At 44.8% G+C, this 17,403-nt stretch overlaps 1 protein-coding gene across 1 annotated transcript in view; it reads left to right on the top strand.

Moving 5' to 3' along the window:
* The window catches only part of LOC128070146 (nuclear RNA export factor 3-like), a 55,643-nt gene that overhangs the window by 24,501 nt on the left and 13,739 nt on the right, over nucleotides 1-17,403 (top strand). The window contains 16 exon segments of the mRNA XM_052663449.1: nucleotides 10,490-10,646; nucleotides 10,867-11,020; nucleotides 11,632-11,715; nucleotides 11,817-11,921; nucleotides 12,034-12,114; nucleotides 12,643-12,750; nucleotides 12,897-13,006; nucleotides 13,569-13,605; nucleotides 13,942-14,010; nucleotides 14,093-14,148; nucleotides 14,250-14,357; nucleotides 14,478-14,536; nucleotides 14,643-14,758; nucleotides 14,865-14,907; nucleotides 15,428-15,500; nucleotides 16,044-16,090. Of these exon segments, the coding sequence (XP_052519409.1) occupies nucleotides 10,490-10,646; nucleotides 10,867-11,020; nucleotides 11,632-11,715; nucleotides 11,817-11,921; nucleotides 12,034-12,114; nucleotides 12,643-12,750; nucleotides 12,897-13,006; nucleotides 13,569-13,605; nucleotides 13,942-14,010; nucleotides 14,093-14,148; nucleotides 14,250-14,357; nucleotides 14,478-14,536; nucleotides 14,643-14,758; nucleotides 14,865-14,907; nucleotides 15,428-15,500; nucleotides 16,044-16,090 (1,407 nt within the window).

Raw genomic sequence — 17,403 nt, forward strand, 5'->3', positions numbered from 1 at the left:
CCCCAGGAGTGTCCCATCAGTTACCTCTCGGCCTTATCTGCTCACCTGGGAGCCCCCACTCTTCACTCCAGTCAGAGTGAACTCCCCATCTCCTCCCTTCCATCCACCCCTCCTTAAGTCTTGCCCACTGTCCCAGGCCTAGTTCCTCTTTCAGGAATCTCTGATGACTCCAGTGAACATCAAGATTGTTCAAGATTGTGTGAATCTGTAGATTGCTTTGGTATTATGGTCATTCTAACAACATTAAGATTTTCAATCCATCAGATGGAATATCTTTCCATTTATTTGTGCCTCTTTCATTTTCTTTCACCAGTGTCTTACTGTTTGCACTGTAGAGGTGTTTCGCCTCGTTTGTTAAATCTGTTTCTAGGTATTTTATTCTTCTTTATGCAATTGTGATGATATTGAGCACCTTTTCATATACGTGTTGACCATTTATATACAATCTTTGGGAAAATATCTCTTTAGGTCATTTGCCAAATTTTACTCAGAGTTTTCTATATTGCGTTGTATGATTTCCTTACATATTTTGAAAATTAATTGCATGTTATACACACAGTTTACAAAGATTTCCTCCAGTTCCACAGGTTACCTTTTTATTTTGTGGACTGTTTCTTTTGTTGTGCAAGATGTTTTGTTTTGTGGTCCCACTTGTTGATTTTTGCTTTTGTTACTTGTGCATTTGTAATATATCTAAAAATCATCGCCACGACCAATGCCAAGGAGCTTTTTCTTATATTCTCACCTGGGAGTTTTATGGTTTCAGGAAATAGCAAGAGGACTAGAAACAGAAAAGGGACCTGAATATCTGAATGCATTTTTGCAATCTCATGATACAACTTTAACCCCGAGGAGCCGTTTCTTATGGGAGTGAAGAAAGTGGTTTCTTGAAAGGAATCTACCCTTGGTGGAGATGCTGTGAAGATTTTTGAAATGACAATGAAGGATTTAGAATATTACATAATTCAGAATATTAGATAAAACAGTGGCAGGTTTTGAGAGGATAGACTCCAATTTTGAACGAAATTCTTCAGTGGGTAAAAAGCTAACGAACAACACTGCATGCTAATAATTGTTTCTGAAAAAGAAGAGTCAATTGATACAGCAAACGTTACTGTTGTTTCATTTAAAGAAATTACCATGGCCACCCCAACCTTCAACAGCCACCACCCTGGTCAGTCAGCAGCCATCAAAACACATGCCTGACCCCCCCCACCAGCCAAAAGCTTATGGCTCTCTAAACTTTCAGATATTTGTTAGCAAGTTTCAGCAATCAAGTATTTTTAACGAAGATATGTACTTTGTTTTTTAGACAACGCTATTGTACACCTAATAGTCTACAGTACAGTATAAACATAATTTTTATAAGACATGGAGAGCCAAAAAGTTTATGTTATTCACTTTGTCGCAATATGGGCTTTCTTGCAATGGTGTGCAACCAATTCACAATATTTCCAACATATACTTGTATCTGTAATTGAGGCAAGGCTGAGTGAATTGGTAGGAAGAATAAAGTTTAGGTTCAGAAGACGAGGGTCCCAGTCTGGAACCAGCCAGCGAGTAGGAGCATGACGTGCGGCAGTGCAGGCCATTAAAGTAGGTCCCAAACCTCAGGTTCCCCATCCAGGGAGTGACCACTCTCTCCTTCATATGGTCCTTGTCAGGATTTATTGAAATCACAAGGCAGTAAAGGTCACCCAGAGGCTTTAGTCTCAGTCAGGTCTGGCTGAGGCTCAGTTTTGTCACCTATAAGGAATGAATCACAATGTGGAGTTTGTAGTTATGTCAAAAGGATTAAATGCTATATGTAGATTAAAGCTAAGCCAGTGTCATTTTATGTACATGATTAATGAGAATATAAAAAAAGTGATGTCTCATCAGAGGTTAATGGAACATTTTTCTTCCTTCCTTAGTTTTATTTTTTTATTATTTTCAAAGCTCATTTAAATATTTTGAAATATAATTAAGAGTATTCCACAGAACAAATTATTCAAAAATTTTAAGACTTGCAATTCTACCTCTGGAAGATTCATTTGGTTTTTGCCATGCAAAACCAATCCACTAAAAATGACAGACTGTCAATACATTACTCTTTTCCATGGCTCTTTTTCAGAAGGAGCAACAATCCCCAGCTGAAAGGTCAGGGCGAGGTCAGGATGAAAGGTCAGGGCGAGGTCAGGATGAAGGGTCAGGGCGAGGTCAGGACGAGAGGTCAGGGAAAGGTCAGGCGTGCTGAGGCATGCCCGGGCATGTTGGGACATGCCCCGGCAGAGGGCGCTGCAGACACACCCTGGAGACGGGCCGGCAACCACGCCGACCAATCAGGAGCCGACACGAAGCCCTCGCCGTCCAATCAGGAACCGACACGGAGCCCTTGAACACCAATCACCGCTGAGCCCGCGTTTTCTTCCTTATATGGGAGCCCCTGCCCGGGCTATAAAACCCCTTCCCCACCCCTCACACCTCGCAGACTCCGCAGACTCCCTTTACCGTGCAGACTCCCTTTGCTTCGCAGACCCCCCCCCCCCTTGCTTACCCGCCCCCGGGAGTTCTGCCCGAGAGCGACCGCCCAATAAAAGGCCCTGTTCAACGGTCCATAGGGCTGGTTCCTTCTGCCCGCAGCGTTTCTTACACCAGCTGCCACAGGTTCTCAGAAATACAGAGTCTGCTTTTTGTCTGAGGAACAATGCTGCAGTTCCTTTGCTGAAGTGTTCCCAGCATCCCCCTTCGAAGTGGAACAGTGAATTTTAGGTGACTCTTCAGACAAGATATTTGAAAACTTCAGCATCTGAAGGCCACTATGTGATGCTACAGCCTCTGAAAACTGGCGAGCTCGCAGCCTTCGGTCCCCTTTCACATGCAAAGTGTGTCTGGAGATGGCAAATGTGGTGGAGTCATTATATGCCTGAAGCGAAGTGAAGTGAAGTCGCTCAGTCGTGTCCGACTCTTTGCGACCCCGTGGACTGTAGCCCACCAGGCTCCTTGGTCCATGGGATTTTCCAGGCATGAATACTGGAGTGGGTTGCCATTTCCTTCTCCAGGGGATGTTCCCAACCCAGGGATCGAACCCAGGTCTCTCGCATTGTAGGCAGACGCTTCACCATCTGACCTACCAGGGAAGCCCCCCATTATATGCCGAGTGGTAATCAAACCAGTAGGGTGTGTCTGGGACTTCTCACATGAAGTGATCTTTAAGCTGAGATCTGAGGTTAAGGAGGATTTAGCCAGCAAAAGAGGAAAGGGTGGAGACGAGCCAAATATGACAGGAAGGAAATACCCTGTAATCTGGTTCATCCCTTTGGAAAATCCAGAGTGGAAATCCCTTACCCATCAGTCTCTCACTCAGGGAAAAACCTTGTGAACCTTAACAGGACAGCTGTAGAGAGATGTACAGGAACCCCTTCTGCCTTCCTTGCTCCCGCCTCAGGCATAAGAGTCATATTATTACGATGATTTCTATCTGGGAAACCACAGAGGAGAAGAAAATTGTTAGGCAAAGCACTCTGAGCACGAATTTATTTTATAATATTCTCCCACTACTCGCAGTGCAAAGCAACTTTTAAAACATTTTTCATTCCTTTTCCCAAATAGCACTTCTCACTGGATAACATTCAAAAACTGGAGATCTGTGCCACCTGGTGAACATATCTGGAATAAAAGCCTTAGAAGGAGGAAAGGAGCAAGATGCCCATCACCAGGAAATATCTGGTAGGATTTTATGGTAAAGGAAGCAGTAAGGGTGAGTCAGCCCATGTACATTAAATCTAGTGGCAAGAACTTTGCTTCAGCATCTCCCTCCCTGTTCTGACAGGAAACCGATATACATGTCATTAAGAGACAAGTGTAATGTGAAAAAAAATATCGATTCATATACACACAGTTAAGCCACATAAATTACTTTTTGAAATGAAATTCACAACTAGTTATATCCTATAATATTATAAAAATTTACATTATTTACTTTTCTGACTTCAAATCAATATCTTTCTTTTCAAAACTAATGAAATACAGGGATGTGTATACAATAGATACTGTATATTTTTACGTTTTATTAATCTTTTTCCATAACAAGAAATATATTCTTGGTAATTTACTTTGTTCCCCATATATATTTCTCTCTGTACAATATTAAGTAAGTAAATTTACATGAGCATATCTGTTCTTCCAGATTTTGTTCACAGTATGTGTATATACTATGTTCTGTATGTATATATGCATGTTGATGTATATATGTATGTTTATGTAAATATACATATGTAAATATATGTACATTCATATATGCTTCCGTATATAATTGTTTTTGTATTTGTTTGATCTTTATATGTTTGTGAATCATAGTTCTCATTCAAATTTTTAAGAGACTTTAAATGACCGTCTTTACTGATCAGATTTATTTATATCATATAGTATAAAACATGTGCTCTAAAATATGTTCCAAATATTTTGCCAATAATTTGATTTACTTTATACGTGACATTTTTGTTTGGGAGAGACATGGGCTTTTCACAACTTCACCTCAATTGCTCTAATTAATTTTGTAACAGAGTTCTAAGCTTTTCTTGCGTCTCATATCTAGTTTTGGTTGTCCTGGTGTCAATGGCATGTTGATAGAGTCCTCAAACAATCTTCTCCCCGATGTCTTGGTCTTGAAGATGACATAGGTGAAATCCAGTCCCTGAATATAGGGCCCCAGGGATTGAAGTGTCCTGAAGGATTTGTGTGGGGCTCAGGTTGAAGCGGAGGCAATTAGCCTCCGTGGAGGGAAGGAAATGATCATTTATGGAGTTATATTCGGCCAGATGCACTTTACATAGTATCTTGAATAAGCAAACACAGATTCAAATATTTTCCCCATTATTAATCCATGTAGATTTTGGGCTAAAGCTCTTTTCCATTTTGTCACGAGGCCCTCAAGTCTTTGAATCTAGAATTCCCAGTGGACTAGTACTTGATGCAACCCTATGCATTACTCATTTTTTCAGTCATGCACGCTCAATTGCTTCAGTCGCGTCTGATTCTCTGCGACCCTATGGACTATAGCCTGCCAATCTTCTCTGTCCATTGGGATTCTCCATGCAAGAAGAGTGGAGTGGGTTGCCATGCCCTCCTCCAAGGGATCTTCATGACCCGGGGGCCGAACCCATGTCTCTTGTGTCTCCTGCATTAACAGGCAGGTTCTTTACCACTTGTGCCATCTGGGAAGCCCTTTGTTTTTGTATTTAAAAAAATCCACGAAAATTGAAGGAATTTCTTTACGGTCAAATGAAAAAAATGCAAAAGATGGAAAAGTTTGGAGACAACATTTCAAACAGTATTACAGCTTTTGTGTTCATGTGCAAGAGCAAACAGGATTTCTGATAATCAATAAAGAAAAGACAAAAATAACCACAAATAAGTCAGTTCATCTAAAAAACAAAATGCTTTTTCAGTAAACATCTGGAAATATGCCAGACCATTAACTGAAGAAATGAAAATCTGAAGATGTCATAATAAATTAGAATTTGATTTGCACACATTTACTTATATAACTTAAATGTTTATTTTATTTATTTGTTTCTGCACCTTGTGGCATGTGTGATCTTAGTTCCCCAACCTGGGATCAAACCAGTGCCCCTGGATTGGGAGTGCAAAATCTTAACCACTGGACCATCAGAGAAGTCCCTGTAATTCAAAATTATAAATAATATTATAGTTAGCAAGAGTACTGGAGTAGGGTGCCATTGCCTTCTCCAATCTAGAACTACATAACTACAGAAATCCTTTAAGATAGGTGTGAAAGTGAAAGTGAAGTTGCTCAGTCGGGTCCGACTCTTTGCGACCCCCTGGACTGTAGCCTACCAGGCTCCTCCGTCCATGGGTTTCTCCAGGCAAGAGTACTGGAGTGGGTTGCCATTTCCTTCTCCAGGGGATCTTCCCGACCCAGGGATCGAACCCAGGTCTCCCGCATTGTAGGCAGACGCTTTACCGTCTGAGCCACCAGGGAAAACTAAGATAGGTATATGCACTACCAAAAGAGAAACACATCTGGAAAATCTGCACTCATTGTTTTACATTGGATACCTTGGGTACGTGTGGGTCATGATAAGGTGATCCTGTAGATGGAAGGCTGAGAATAATTTTAGTTTCTAAGTATACATTTTCAGTGTTTGAGAATTTCTGATTAGGCTAATTTGTTCAGAGGAACACTTGAAAACAACAACTAATTAACCAAAAGGTCCAATATATTTGCATGTTATAAAAATGTTCACATGTGGTTGTTTAATAAAAGGCAACTTTTTCAACTGTTGACAATGTATCTGTGTATTCGCATGCATTTGCGTCTTACATTTCCCTCACCTCAGATGTTCACACACTCGTGTGTAGATTTTCTTCATCTCTCTCGGGCATTGTACCTCTTTCAGGGCACAGAGAACTGGGAAGGAAGATATTAAAAATTCCAGAAAATTCTAGCTCATGAACTAGAGCCCGGGCTTTTCCTTTCTTCTTTAGAAACCCTCTGCTTTGAGACTTTCATATCTACAGTTCTGGCTCTAACGGAGGCACTGTTTCAGAGAGTAAAGTGAGCAACGGGGAGCTGTGGGGAGCAGCAGATGAAGCTTCCCTTGCTCACTCCCCCTAGGCTCACCCTCTGCTGTGCAACCCAGTTCCCAACAGGAGCTGGGGACCCCTGCACTAGGGGATATCTGCCTACATTGACTACATTTTTTTTTTAAAGGAAAGACTAATTTTTTTTCTACTGTCGTTGCAGTGACCCACCAAGTTCTGTTTGGTATTTCCTTTTTATTTTATTTTCAAGGTTTTTTTTTTTTTTTGTGGTTGTATTGATATGATCTCTCTGGAATGGATTAGAGTTAATTCTAGCCACCTGATTATTTTTAGAATAGTCAGGTGGTGGCTTGGACGGTAAAGCGTCTGCCTGCAACGCGGGAGACCGAGGTTCGTTTCCTGGGTCAGGAAGATCCCCTGGAGAAGGAAATGGCAATCCACTCCTGCACTCTTGCCTGGAAAATCCCAAGGACGGAGGAGCCTGATAGGCTACAGTTCATGTAGTCGCAAAGAGTCGGACACGACTGAGCGCCTTCACTTCACTTGCATAAACTTCAGAAAAACCCCTATGTTACACCAAGTATTTAGTAAAGCTATGCTTCAGGAAGGCATCTTCCATTCCATGGAGCTCAATTCCGGCCTGTTTCTCCCAGTAGCATCTGAATGACCCTAAACAAGTGCAGCACCTCAATAAGCCTCAGCAACCTTGGAAAGTTGATGATTCTAGTATCAAAGTCCCCTTGTGAGGAATACATGAAAGAACAGATGTAATGTAGCAAGGACAGAGCGTTTCCTGCCGCTGGCCCTCCCAGTTCTCTGGGTCTGCAGAATGAAGGAACACAGTGTAACGTAGCTGATGCAGAGTCTGGCACAGAGAGTTCTCTGTATTTGTAGCTACAAGTATCAAGATCCCTAAGCCTCCTGACTCTAACTGGCCTCCTCTACAGGGGTGGTACTGTTGGAAAGAGTTCCTCGGATGTTACGCTGGTAGCCAACTCAGAGGGCAGCGATTACAGGAAGTTAAGTCTCCTCTGGCCCCCGAGACTCTCCTCCTCTATGACCTTGGGGAAAGGACTTCCTCTTGGGACGCCATCTTGTTTGTGTGGCTGTGAGGAAGTTGTTTGGGGCTCGCAGTCTCTTCCCTCAGCACTTTTCCTTGATTCTACAAACTTCCAGCTCCAGACCGCAGATTCTCTTCCAGGGCAGCCTGTGAGGACGGTGGTGACAGATCTCTGCCTTCAGGCCACCCTATGGGTGAGTGGTCTGCATGAGACCTTCTCTTCAGATCCCCGCGAAGCAGGAAGGGTTCTGGGTTCCCTCCCCCACCCCTAACCACAGGACCCCCAACCAGTTGACTGTCCTTCGGGGAAAGGGGGGAGAGAGCCCAGACTGACTCTGTTCCAGTCTCTTGAGGAAATGGGCCAAGTGGGCTCTTACACTACCCTTCTCGATTCCACGTGGTAAACCTCCCCTCCGACAGAAATGGCCATTGCTGACGTGAATTTTTCCCTGGCTAAGGAAAAGGCATGAGTCATGTTACCGTCTCAGGTCTAGGGTTTGGGGAGTGGCGAGGGTCACCTAGGTGGATGGTAGGATTAGATAAACTAGTATTCTCCGAATTTATACGAGAGGTGGGGGAGGGGCAGAAAACCCACCATTACTACTGGATACTACATTAACAGTTAGGGTAAATTGTATTAGCCCCTAGAAGCTTCTTGAGGCTTTATTGCCGGGGATGTGATATATTCTGGAATGTCTGATGAGTAGTCATGTGCATTGTTCGACGTCAATTAAATAAATTTAAGTCATATTTTTAAATCCTCTCCCTCTAGCTGAGATTTTGTCTGTCATTTTGTGTGTCACTCAGTGAGATGTGTTAAAATTTCCCACTGTGACTGTGGATTTGTCCATTATTTCTGTCAGTTTTTGCTTTGTATGCTGGCTTTCAGAGGCATACAAATTTAGAATTTGTATTACTATCTTCTTATTGCACTGAACCTGTTATCATAAAGGCATTTCCCTTTGAAAGTGTACCTTTTCTTTTACTGATACGGTTATACCAGTTTTCTGAGGTTAATGTGAAAAGCTGTACATTTTGCAGTTTTTATTTTCTAATTTTCCTGATGATTAAATTTTGCATATGTCTCTTTTCAGGAGTATCTGATGAAAGGTTTCTTGTCCAGTCTGATAAAAATCTGCCTTTCTCTTTGGAGTGTTTTGCCTGAATCTTTTAAAATAAAAATAGATATAATTTGGTTTATGTATATCATGGTGCTGTATATTTATTGTTGCCTCTTCTAAGTTCCTTTTCCTTTCTTTTCTTTTGATACGGTCAATATTTTTAAACTATCAAATCATTACTTTGCATGGTTATCTAGGTAAACATTCTTTTGCTATTCCTGTAGTGTTCACCCTTCAGATTACAATGTACATTTTTGCCTTTTCACAGTCTAATATTAGTTAATTAGTTCCCTAAAGCTGCTCAGTTATGGGGCTTTGAGACACTTTGATTCCACAAACTCCTTCCACATGTATTGTCATGCATTTTCATTCTCTATATATTTAAATTGTTATCATTGTGTTATATAGTCAATACTCATTTAAATTTGCCTCCATATTCGACACTTTGATTCCACACACTCCTTCCACATGTATTGTCATGCATTTTCATTCTCTGTATATTTAAATTATTATCATTGTGTTATATAGTCAATACTCATTTAAATTTGCCTCCATATTCACAAATGTCATTCGTCTGTCTTTCCTGTATCTGTGTGGCTTCACCTAGGGTGATATTTCTTCTGCCCGAAGAAGAGCCTATAATATTTCTTTAGTTTGGATCTTCAGGTCACAAATCTTCTGAGTTTTTGTTACGTGATGATGAAATGAATGTCTTTTCTTTTAAGGATGTTTTCCCGTAAAGCATATTTTTTGTCCTATTAATATTGGTCTTTTAAAAGTAGATTATTTATTTCTGGCTGTGCTAGGACTTGCTGCTGGGTGAGGGAGTTCTCTAGTTGCAGTGAGCAGGGACTACTATCTAGTTGCAATGCACAGGATTCTCATTACGGTGGCTTCTCTTGTTGCACTCTTGTTGCAGAGCACGGGTTCTAGGGCACATGTGCTTCAGTAGTTTTGGCTCATAGGCTCTAAAACGCGGGTTCAGTTTCTGTGGCACAGGGCCTAAGTTGTCCTGAGGCATGTGGAATCTTCCCAGACCAGGGATTGAATGTGTGTCCCCTGCATTGGCAGGTGGATTCTTAATCACTGAACCAAAAAGGAAGTCCTCCTATTAATATTGGTATCCTAAGTTGATATCTTGATACATTTGGAAACTTCTCAACCAAGTTCTCTTCAAATACCACTTCTCCCCTGTTCCCGTTCCTTCTCTATGGGGCTCACATTAACCATGTGTTAGGTGTACTCATTGTATCACCTTTAATTCTCTCTTTTGGGGGGCAGGGTATTCTCCATACTATATATCTCCAGGTTCCATCTTGGGTCTTTTCCTAAGACTTACCTTTCATTTCTCTAATTCTTCCTTCAGGGAGGCAGATCACCTTTGACCCTTGAACCATCACACCAGGGTAGATTTCAGGGTAGGGTTTATTGTACTCATAGAGCAGAGCAGAGAAGTGAGACTTGGGGATAAAAGGCCACTTGTCCCAGGTCACCTAACCTGAACCAAGTAGAACAGAGTCTAACATCACAGACTGCGCTCTAGATCCAGACCCTTTCCTTGGTGCCTGTTGTCTTGTCTGTGACTGCTTCCTACCTCTCATTTCCTGAAAAGTGGAGCCATGGTGAAGTCTCTCGGCCACTTTTTAGCTCTATGATACATGTATGTTTAGATTATAAAGAATGATGTTTCTTCATTAGTCATGATATTTACTCAGGACTACTTCTGATACTGGGATCACTGATATGTTGTTGTCAGTTTTAGAGCACACTGATAAAGTGAACTCTCTACAAAGAAGAGCACGAAGCTGGGGTATGTACTGAAGGCAATACGCCTATTGGTCTGAACCGGTCACTTCCCAGCAACAGCAAGACAGAGATTCAAAAGAAAGTGATGCTCATATGGACATCCAAGCAAGATAGTAAGTGACCAGTCACCGTGGCTGACATGTACCAACCACTGAACAACAAAACCTTGCAGTTAAATATGTCATTCTTCTCTCCAGCTTGCCAGAGTAAAAAATGATTGGATCAGGTTAATGTTTGAGCAGTCTTTATTATAACTCTGGTATCATTTGGGAAAATGTAGAGAAGACTTTCCAAGCCTATATGGACCACTTTTTTCTTTCCACTTCCCCACAGTGCTCCCTATGCCATTCCATCCCGTCACTGGAGGAGTAGTTTTCAGAGAAAAGACCAAATGCATGTTAACATGGAGACAAAGCAAAAGCCTCTGGAGAGAACAATGAAAACAAATAGACAGGATGCGACCTTGGGGAGCTGGTTCAAGATCATCGTGAGTATCCTGGCTAAATGAACCTAATATGTAGAAGATGACAGAGTCATGTTGGATGTGTATAGAGATGCTGGGAACTTTTCTGGGGCAGTGGTGTTGGTAATCTGTCTTGTGACTACTAGGAGGTATCTTCTTAGATCCTTCTAAGGGCGGGTTCAGAGAAGCGCTATGAAGGAAACAGACTGACTGCAAGGAGGAGCATGGGAGAGGTTGACTAACAGCAAAGGAGGAAACCTAGTGCCGTGGAGGTGGAGCACTTCACACCAGATCACGCAGTTTGGCTTGAGCTGGGTGTGGGAGGAGGTTGAGTCTCTGGGGTCCATGTTAGAGTGACAGGCCAGGTGTACCTCGTGTGGATCTCGTGGAACTTTATAAAAGGAAGTACATGTGAAACATATTAAGTCAGTTTTGTTTCAGGAAGAGTATTTGAATGCAAAGAAAGTGTATATAGAAAATCCTTGTCTCATACCAAAGTTAGTGATAACAGATACTGTCTTAAGGAATTATTTAAACCCTGAGAAACGGTCCTAAAGCAAGACACAGTCATGTCTTACCTTAATGTTGGATTCCATTGTATCCATCCTCTTTCCCATTTGTTCTCTGATTCCTAGATTCCCTTTGGTATAAAATATGATGAGAAGTGGCTGATGAATTTGATTCAGAAGAAGTGCAGTGTCCCCTTTACTGCAGTTGAAGTAAGACAGGACATGGAGATGATGAGAAAGTGGGGTAGATTGCGGGCCCAGAGAAATGGCACTGGTCTCGTATTCTGCTTCTGCTGTCTCTCTCCCTACAGTTTCACTATGAGAAAATGCAGGCCCAGTTCTTTGTTGAGAAAGCCAACGTTGCCTGTGCATTGAAGAATGTCAACGGCCAGATTTTCAATGAGGATAATGAAAAGGTGTGTGTCAAGGGCTGACTGAGGGCAGGAGGGCAGGAGAGCAGCATGGTCTTGCTTGATCCCATGCACAGATTTCCTGGAGCTTACCCAGCCCCTCTTGTGTTCTCTACAGATACCTATCTTTGTTGAGCCCTGTGATGCACCCCAGTCTGTGCAGAAGGCACTGACAGCTGAAAAGTTGGAGCAGATAAAGGTAATGCAGACTCAACACAAGCTGTGCCCTCATAGCCAGACCCACCTCTTCCCCCCACTCACCTTCAAACTCAAGCTCGCTGGACCCCATCCCTAACTCTGCAGCTTACCATGAATAAACCATACGATGCCTGCCAGCAAGTTCTTGACATCCGGAGACTCCGCTTTGGCCCCGGTGTGGCTACAGTAGTAACTGCAGGGCAGGTGAGGGTAGAGGGTCTGTCTGGGTAGAGCACTCGGAGATGGTATCATGGGGAGGGCTTGGTGCAGGAGGTGCTCCAGCTGGGACCCTGTCGCCTGTGTTTCCCTCCTGGTTTCCTGGAGACTTGACACCATGTGATATTGGAATGCCATGGAACCGTAGAAATAGCGTGGCTGCTTTCCCACATGTCCATCCAGGGATCAGGCCCATGGTGAGGACCTAGGCCCGATGTTGGGACCAATGGTGAGGGAAGGAGACATCGGGTAGAAGAGGCAGATGTGTCTCAGGTATTCCCTTTGGAGTCCTCACTCTGTTGCCTCATCATAGCTTTCATCTTTGTACTTGAGCAACAAGAAGCCCTACTTGGTGCATGGCCTGTCCACCATTATGGAGATTGCTTCTGCCACCAAGAAGTTGAATCTGTCCAGCACTGAGGTGAGGTGGGGCACCCAGATCCTCCTTTGAAAGGAATGTGGGAGGCCTTATGGGTGGTGACAGACAAAGGCAGGTGGATTTGTAGGGAAAGGAAGGGTGTGGGTGCAGAGCCATCTGGTCCATGTGGGTGTTCCCTGTAATTCTAGGTGAAGATTGCAGGGGAGATGGACAAGGGTCATCAGCTGGAACCAGAAGGGATGAGTGCAGACAGAAATGCCGTGTGCACCACCTTCCGTGATAAGTCAGCCAACATGAGGTCCTCCTCTGCCTTGTCTCTTCACCCTGTGTCTCGCTCATCTCTCCCCTCCTCCCTCCACTCCCTTTCTCTCTTTCTTCCCCTCCCTACCTCCTGAGCCCCAGCTCAGTCACCTCCCTGCCATAGCACCTGGTCATCCCTGAGGTGTGTCCTGACTTGACAGCATGCTGGACTCCAAGTGAGGTAGCAAAGCCCCGGGCTCCCGTCCTCCCACATCTTCTTTTCTCTACAGCCTTCGCTGGGGCCTGAAGGAAGGAAGGGATAGAGGGGAGTAAGGCCTGCAGACTGGGTTTGAAGTGCTGGTCCCTGTGGCACTGCAGAAGGGAGTCAGAACAGTCTGGCTGGGAGCTCCCCAGGGGAAAGGAGATGGAGGAGGGGGTTTGAGGAAGGGTTGGAGGGGACAGTCTCCCTCTTGGTCCGTCCATAGAGCAGTGACCAGGGCCCTTGAATGCTAGGATACTGGGGTGTGAGGGCGCTGTGATTACTGTAAGTGACTTGCTCCCACGAGGAGGGTCACGTCCAGAGTTTCACTGACATTTTTCTTTTGTCTTGATTTTGGCAGCACCCTCCTGGAGTTGTTCCCCAGGCTGCTAAGCTTGGTAAGTGCAGACTCCTCTAACTAGCACTGACAGTGCCCTCAAACTACTTGGAAACCGGTTAGGACCTGTTCCGTTTCCGTTTTTTAGCCTGACCCTTAAATGTCCTGGGGGTGGGGGCTGTGCCATTCTCTGTGGGAACCTGGAAAGGCTCTGGATCTTCAGCCATGTTCTCCACAGGCTTCGGGGACCCATGGCGATGACAGGACATGCAGTCCTGCCTCCGGCGTTTCCAGGGACACTTTCTTCCCTGACCTCTGAGCCCCTCCCCATGCTCTTCCCTGATCATCCAGCGCCACATCCTAGACTGCGCTGCTGACTTCCTCTTCCCTCCCCTAGGATGGCCAGGAGACACCCTCAGGTTCTAAGTGTGCTATGGAAGCCCCCAAGTGCTTACCAACGTGCAAGGTGAGCACAGAGGATCCAGCAGGGTTCTAGGTGGTACGTGAGGAGGTGTCAGCCCTGGTCCTGAGGACTGCTTTGATTCTAGGGAAGCTTCTTTGGATCTGAAGAGTTGAAGAGTCTAATCCTGCAATTCCTGCAGCAGTAAGTACTCCTGAGAATCTGAGCAAGGGGAGCCCTAGGACAGTGGAGGCCACCAAAGCTCCAGACTACACAGATAGATTGTCTTCACTGCTCCCCCTCAGGTATTACTTGATCCATGACTATGGGAACCGCCAGAGACTTCTGGGTGCTTATCATGAGGAGGCCTGCTTCTCCCTGACCATTCCATTCCAACCCGAGGACCCAGCCCTGTGAGTATCACAGCCCAGAATCCTTCCCCAGGCCATGTGGTTCCCCAGCAGATGCAGGCCAGCTCCTGCTGACACCTGTGCTGGCCAGACCACCACCCACTGTTCCTCTGTGTCTCCTAGAAGCAGCATGTGTGCGTACTTCTTGGACAACAGGAATATGAAGACGCTCAAGGACCCCAGTGAGTGTGTGGTGGGAAGATTGGGCCGGAAAGGGTGGTAAGGGGACTAAGCATAGAGTCCATGGCGTGGCAGACATGACCTTTGCTTTCTTCCCCTCCCCCACAGATCTGCGTGTCCAGCTGCTGAAACACACAAAACATGACATTGTGCATGCCTTCTGTGCGTTGCCCAAAACTCAGCATGACTTCAGCTCCTTTGTGGTGGACATGTGTTTTCAGACGGTGAACACCTGCTCCTCCCTTGGTGGTGGTGGGGGGGCGGAGCAGGAAGCCACATCGTAGGGAAGATGTTCAGGGGTGGCTGAGTAACTAGGTTCATCTCTCTCAGGAAAAGATGCTCTGCTTCTCTGTCAACGGGGTGTTCAAAGAAGGTATGTGTAGATCCTTCCCCCCAACATGGATCCCCTCCACCAGAACCCTTCCAGTTTCCCTCCAGTCCACTCCTCTCCACTCCCTTTTCTTCTCCTCCCCTCCCCTCCAGCCCTCAAGTCTTCCCACAGTTCAGGTTTGAATTGCGTCCGTGCCTGCCCTTTCTAGCCTGGGCATTGGTGATATAAGATGTCCAGTTTGGTGGCTTCCATCCCAGATCCTTACATTGAGAACTTGGGCCGTTATAGTTTCCTCATTTGCAAAATGGAGTCATAATGTCCACCTCTTGGGCAGGTGTGAAAAATGCATCACATGAACTTGTGAGGCTGTTGTCATAGGGACATGTCATTGGGAGCAGACAGCTCCTACAGTTGCCCTCCCTATTCCCAACACCCTGGCTCCCCAAGTGAACAGCTGTCCCCTCAGCCTAAGTGTCAAGTCAGACCCTGACTGGGGAATGGCATGGGAGCCTGTAAATTATGTGGGGGCTGTAAGGGGTACTCTTACTGTTTGTTGTTGAAGTGGAAGGAATGTCTCCTGGCTGTGTGCATGCCTTCACCCGGACCTTCATTGCTACCCCTGCCAGCTCTTCCAGGTGAGAGCTGTGTTGTGGGCAGAAATCCCCATCCAGCCTGGGCTCAGGGTCCTGGGCATGTGGATGGAGACCTTAGGTTTACTCAGTATTGTGGAAAGTCAGCAGGGAAGCCAAGGACCAGTCTAGCCTAGTGGTTAGGAAGAGTATGGGCTCTGGAATTGCCATATAGGCTCTCTCCTTGACTCAACACTCACTGTGTGACCTTGGTCAAGTCATATGACCTGTCTGTGACTCAGTGTTGTCTTCTGAAAATGGGGGTCAGACTGTACACTCTTCTACTGTAGTGTACTGGGCTACTGTTCAGGGTAATTGTAAAGTTGTCCCTCGGTTGGGGATCAGCCTATGCACTGAGTGAAGCTGGTAGACAATCTTTCTGAAGGTGGGCTCTATGCAAGGGGCAGAGGAACAGGCAAGGAGCCTGGGGACAGACACAGGAGGGGGATGGAAGGAATCTGGTTGCTGACTGGCAGTGGGAGCAGTCAGGATTGGGGGTGTGGGTTGTCCATCCATCAGTTGTCCAAATATGCATTCCCCCCCGCCCAGTCTTTGTATAGTGAATGACAAGCTGTTTGTGAGCGAAGCCAGTCCCAGTGAGGCTCAGCATCTGCATTCTCCATCCCAGTACCTACACTCACCTCCAGTTCCATGCACACCCTCTCCCAGGAGCAACAGGAAATGGAGCAGGCTTTCTTCATCACGTCTGGGATGAAACTTGAGTAGCCTCAGAAGTAAGTGCTAGGTGTGCATGGGGACAGAAAGGAGCTGGCAGGAGTAGAGGAGCTAATAAGTGGATATTGCAGATAACTGTTTTTGCTTCTTTACTCATTAATTCCCTGCACATGTCATTCTCAATACATATTAATTTACCTAGTTGTTTTGAATAGGTGTGCATTACTTTTCTGAACTCCATGAACCTTATTCTTTTATTGATAGACATTTAGTTTTCAGGAAATTTTCCCATTACACACTGAGCTCACTCTGCTGTGTATGTCACAGTAAACATGGAACCTGCTTCTGACCCATAGTTTAGGAAATGACACTGTATGGTCAGTGTATCCACTTTGTTCCTAATAGATAGTACCTGTTCTTCCTCCATCTCAGGTGCCATTCTGGCAACCACTGAGATTAATACAGGTGCCATTCAGGTTCTCCCTCTTCCCATGGTGAGGTCTGGGAATTCAGGCCAAGAGGCCAGGTGGTCAGCAAATGAGACTCAGGCCTCCTAGTTCTGTTCATTTTCCAACTCTCCCTTCATTTCCTCCAGACCTAGCACAAGATCCTAGAGCAAGCCTTCACACAGACTGATCTAGGATCCCCAAAACAGTCTTGACAAGAAACCCTTGGGTTTCATCATCTTGATCCTCATCATCTGTGCTGTATTTTACATCCGATCTGAGTATATCCCTGTGACTAGGAAGCCAACACTTAACTGACAATCATCCACCCAAAAGGCTAATTTTTCTGTGTATTTGTCCCAATCAGGTGATCTTCCTGACTCAGGGATCGAACCAACATCTTTTGTATCTCCTGTACTGGCAGGCATTGTTTACCACTGAGCCAACAGGGAAGCCTTCTAAATGGATTAAAATCTGCTTCTCTGGAATATTTTGGGTTGGCCAAAATGCTCTTTTGGGTTTTACCAGAAGATGTTAGGGAAAAGTCCAAACAAACTGTTTGGGCAAGCCAATATTTAAAGCAACTGAATGTGTGAAAATTGAGTTTGGTGCTGGCTGGCTTTTTGGCTAATGGATTCCAGCTTGTTGTGAAGACATAAAGAGAGACCATCTCTGGCCCCGTCATATAACAGTGTCTGTGTTGGAAAATAAATTGGTGTGTCTTTTCCAAGTATGAGTGTGTTCATAGGAATATGCCTGTGTGATTAAGTAAATATTTGTGCAAGTTC

This window comes from Budorcas taxicolor, chromosome X (genome assembly GCF_023091745.1).
Source record: "Budorcas taxicolor isolate Tak-1 chromosome X, Takin1.1, whole genome shotgun sequence".
Classification (NCBI taxonomy): domain Eukaryota; kingdom Metazoa; phylum Chordata; class Mammalia; order Artiodactyla; family Bovidae; genus Budorcas; species Budorcas taxicolor.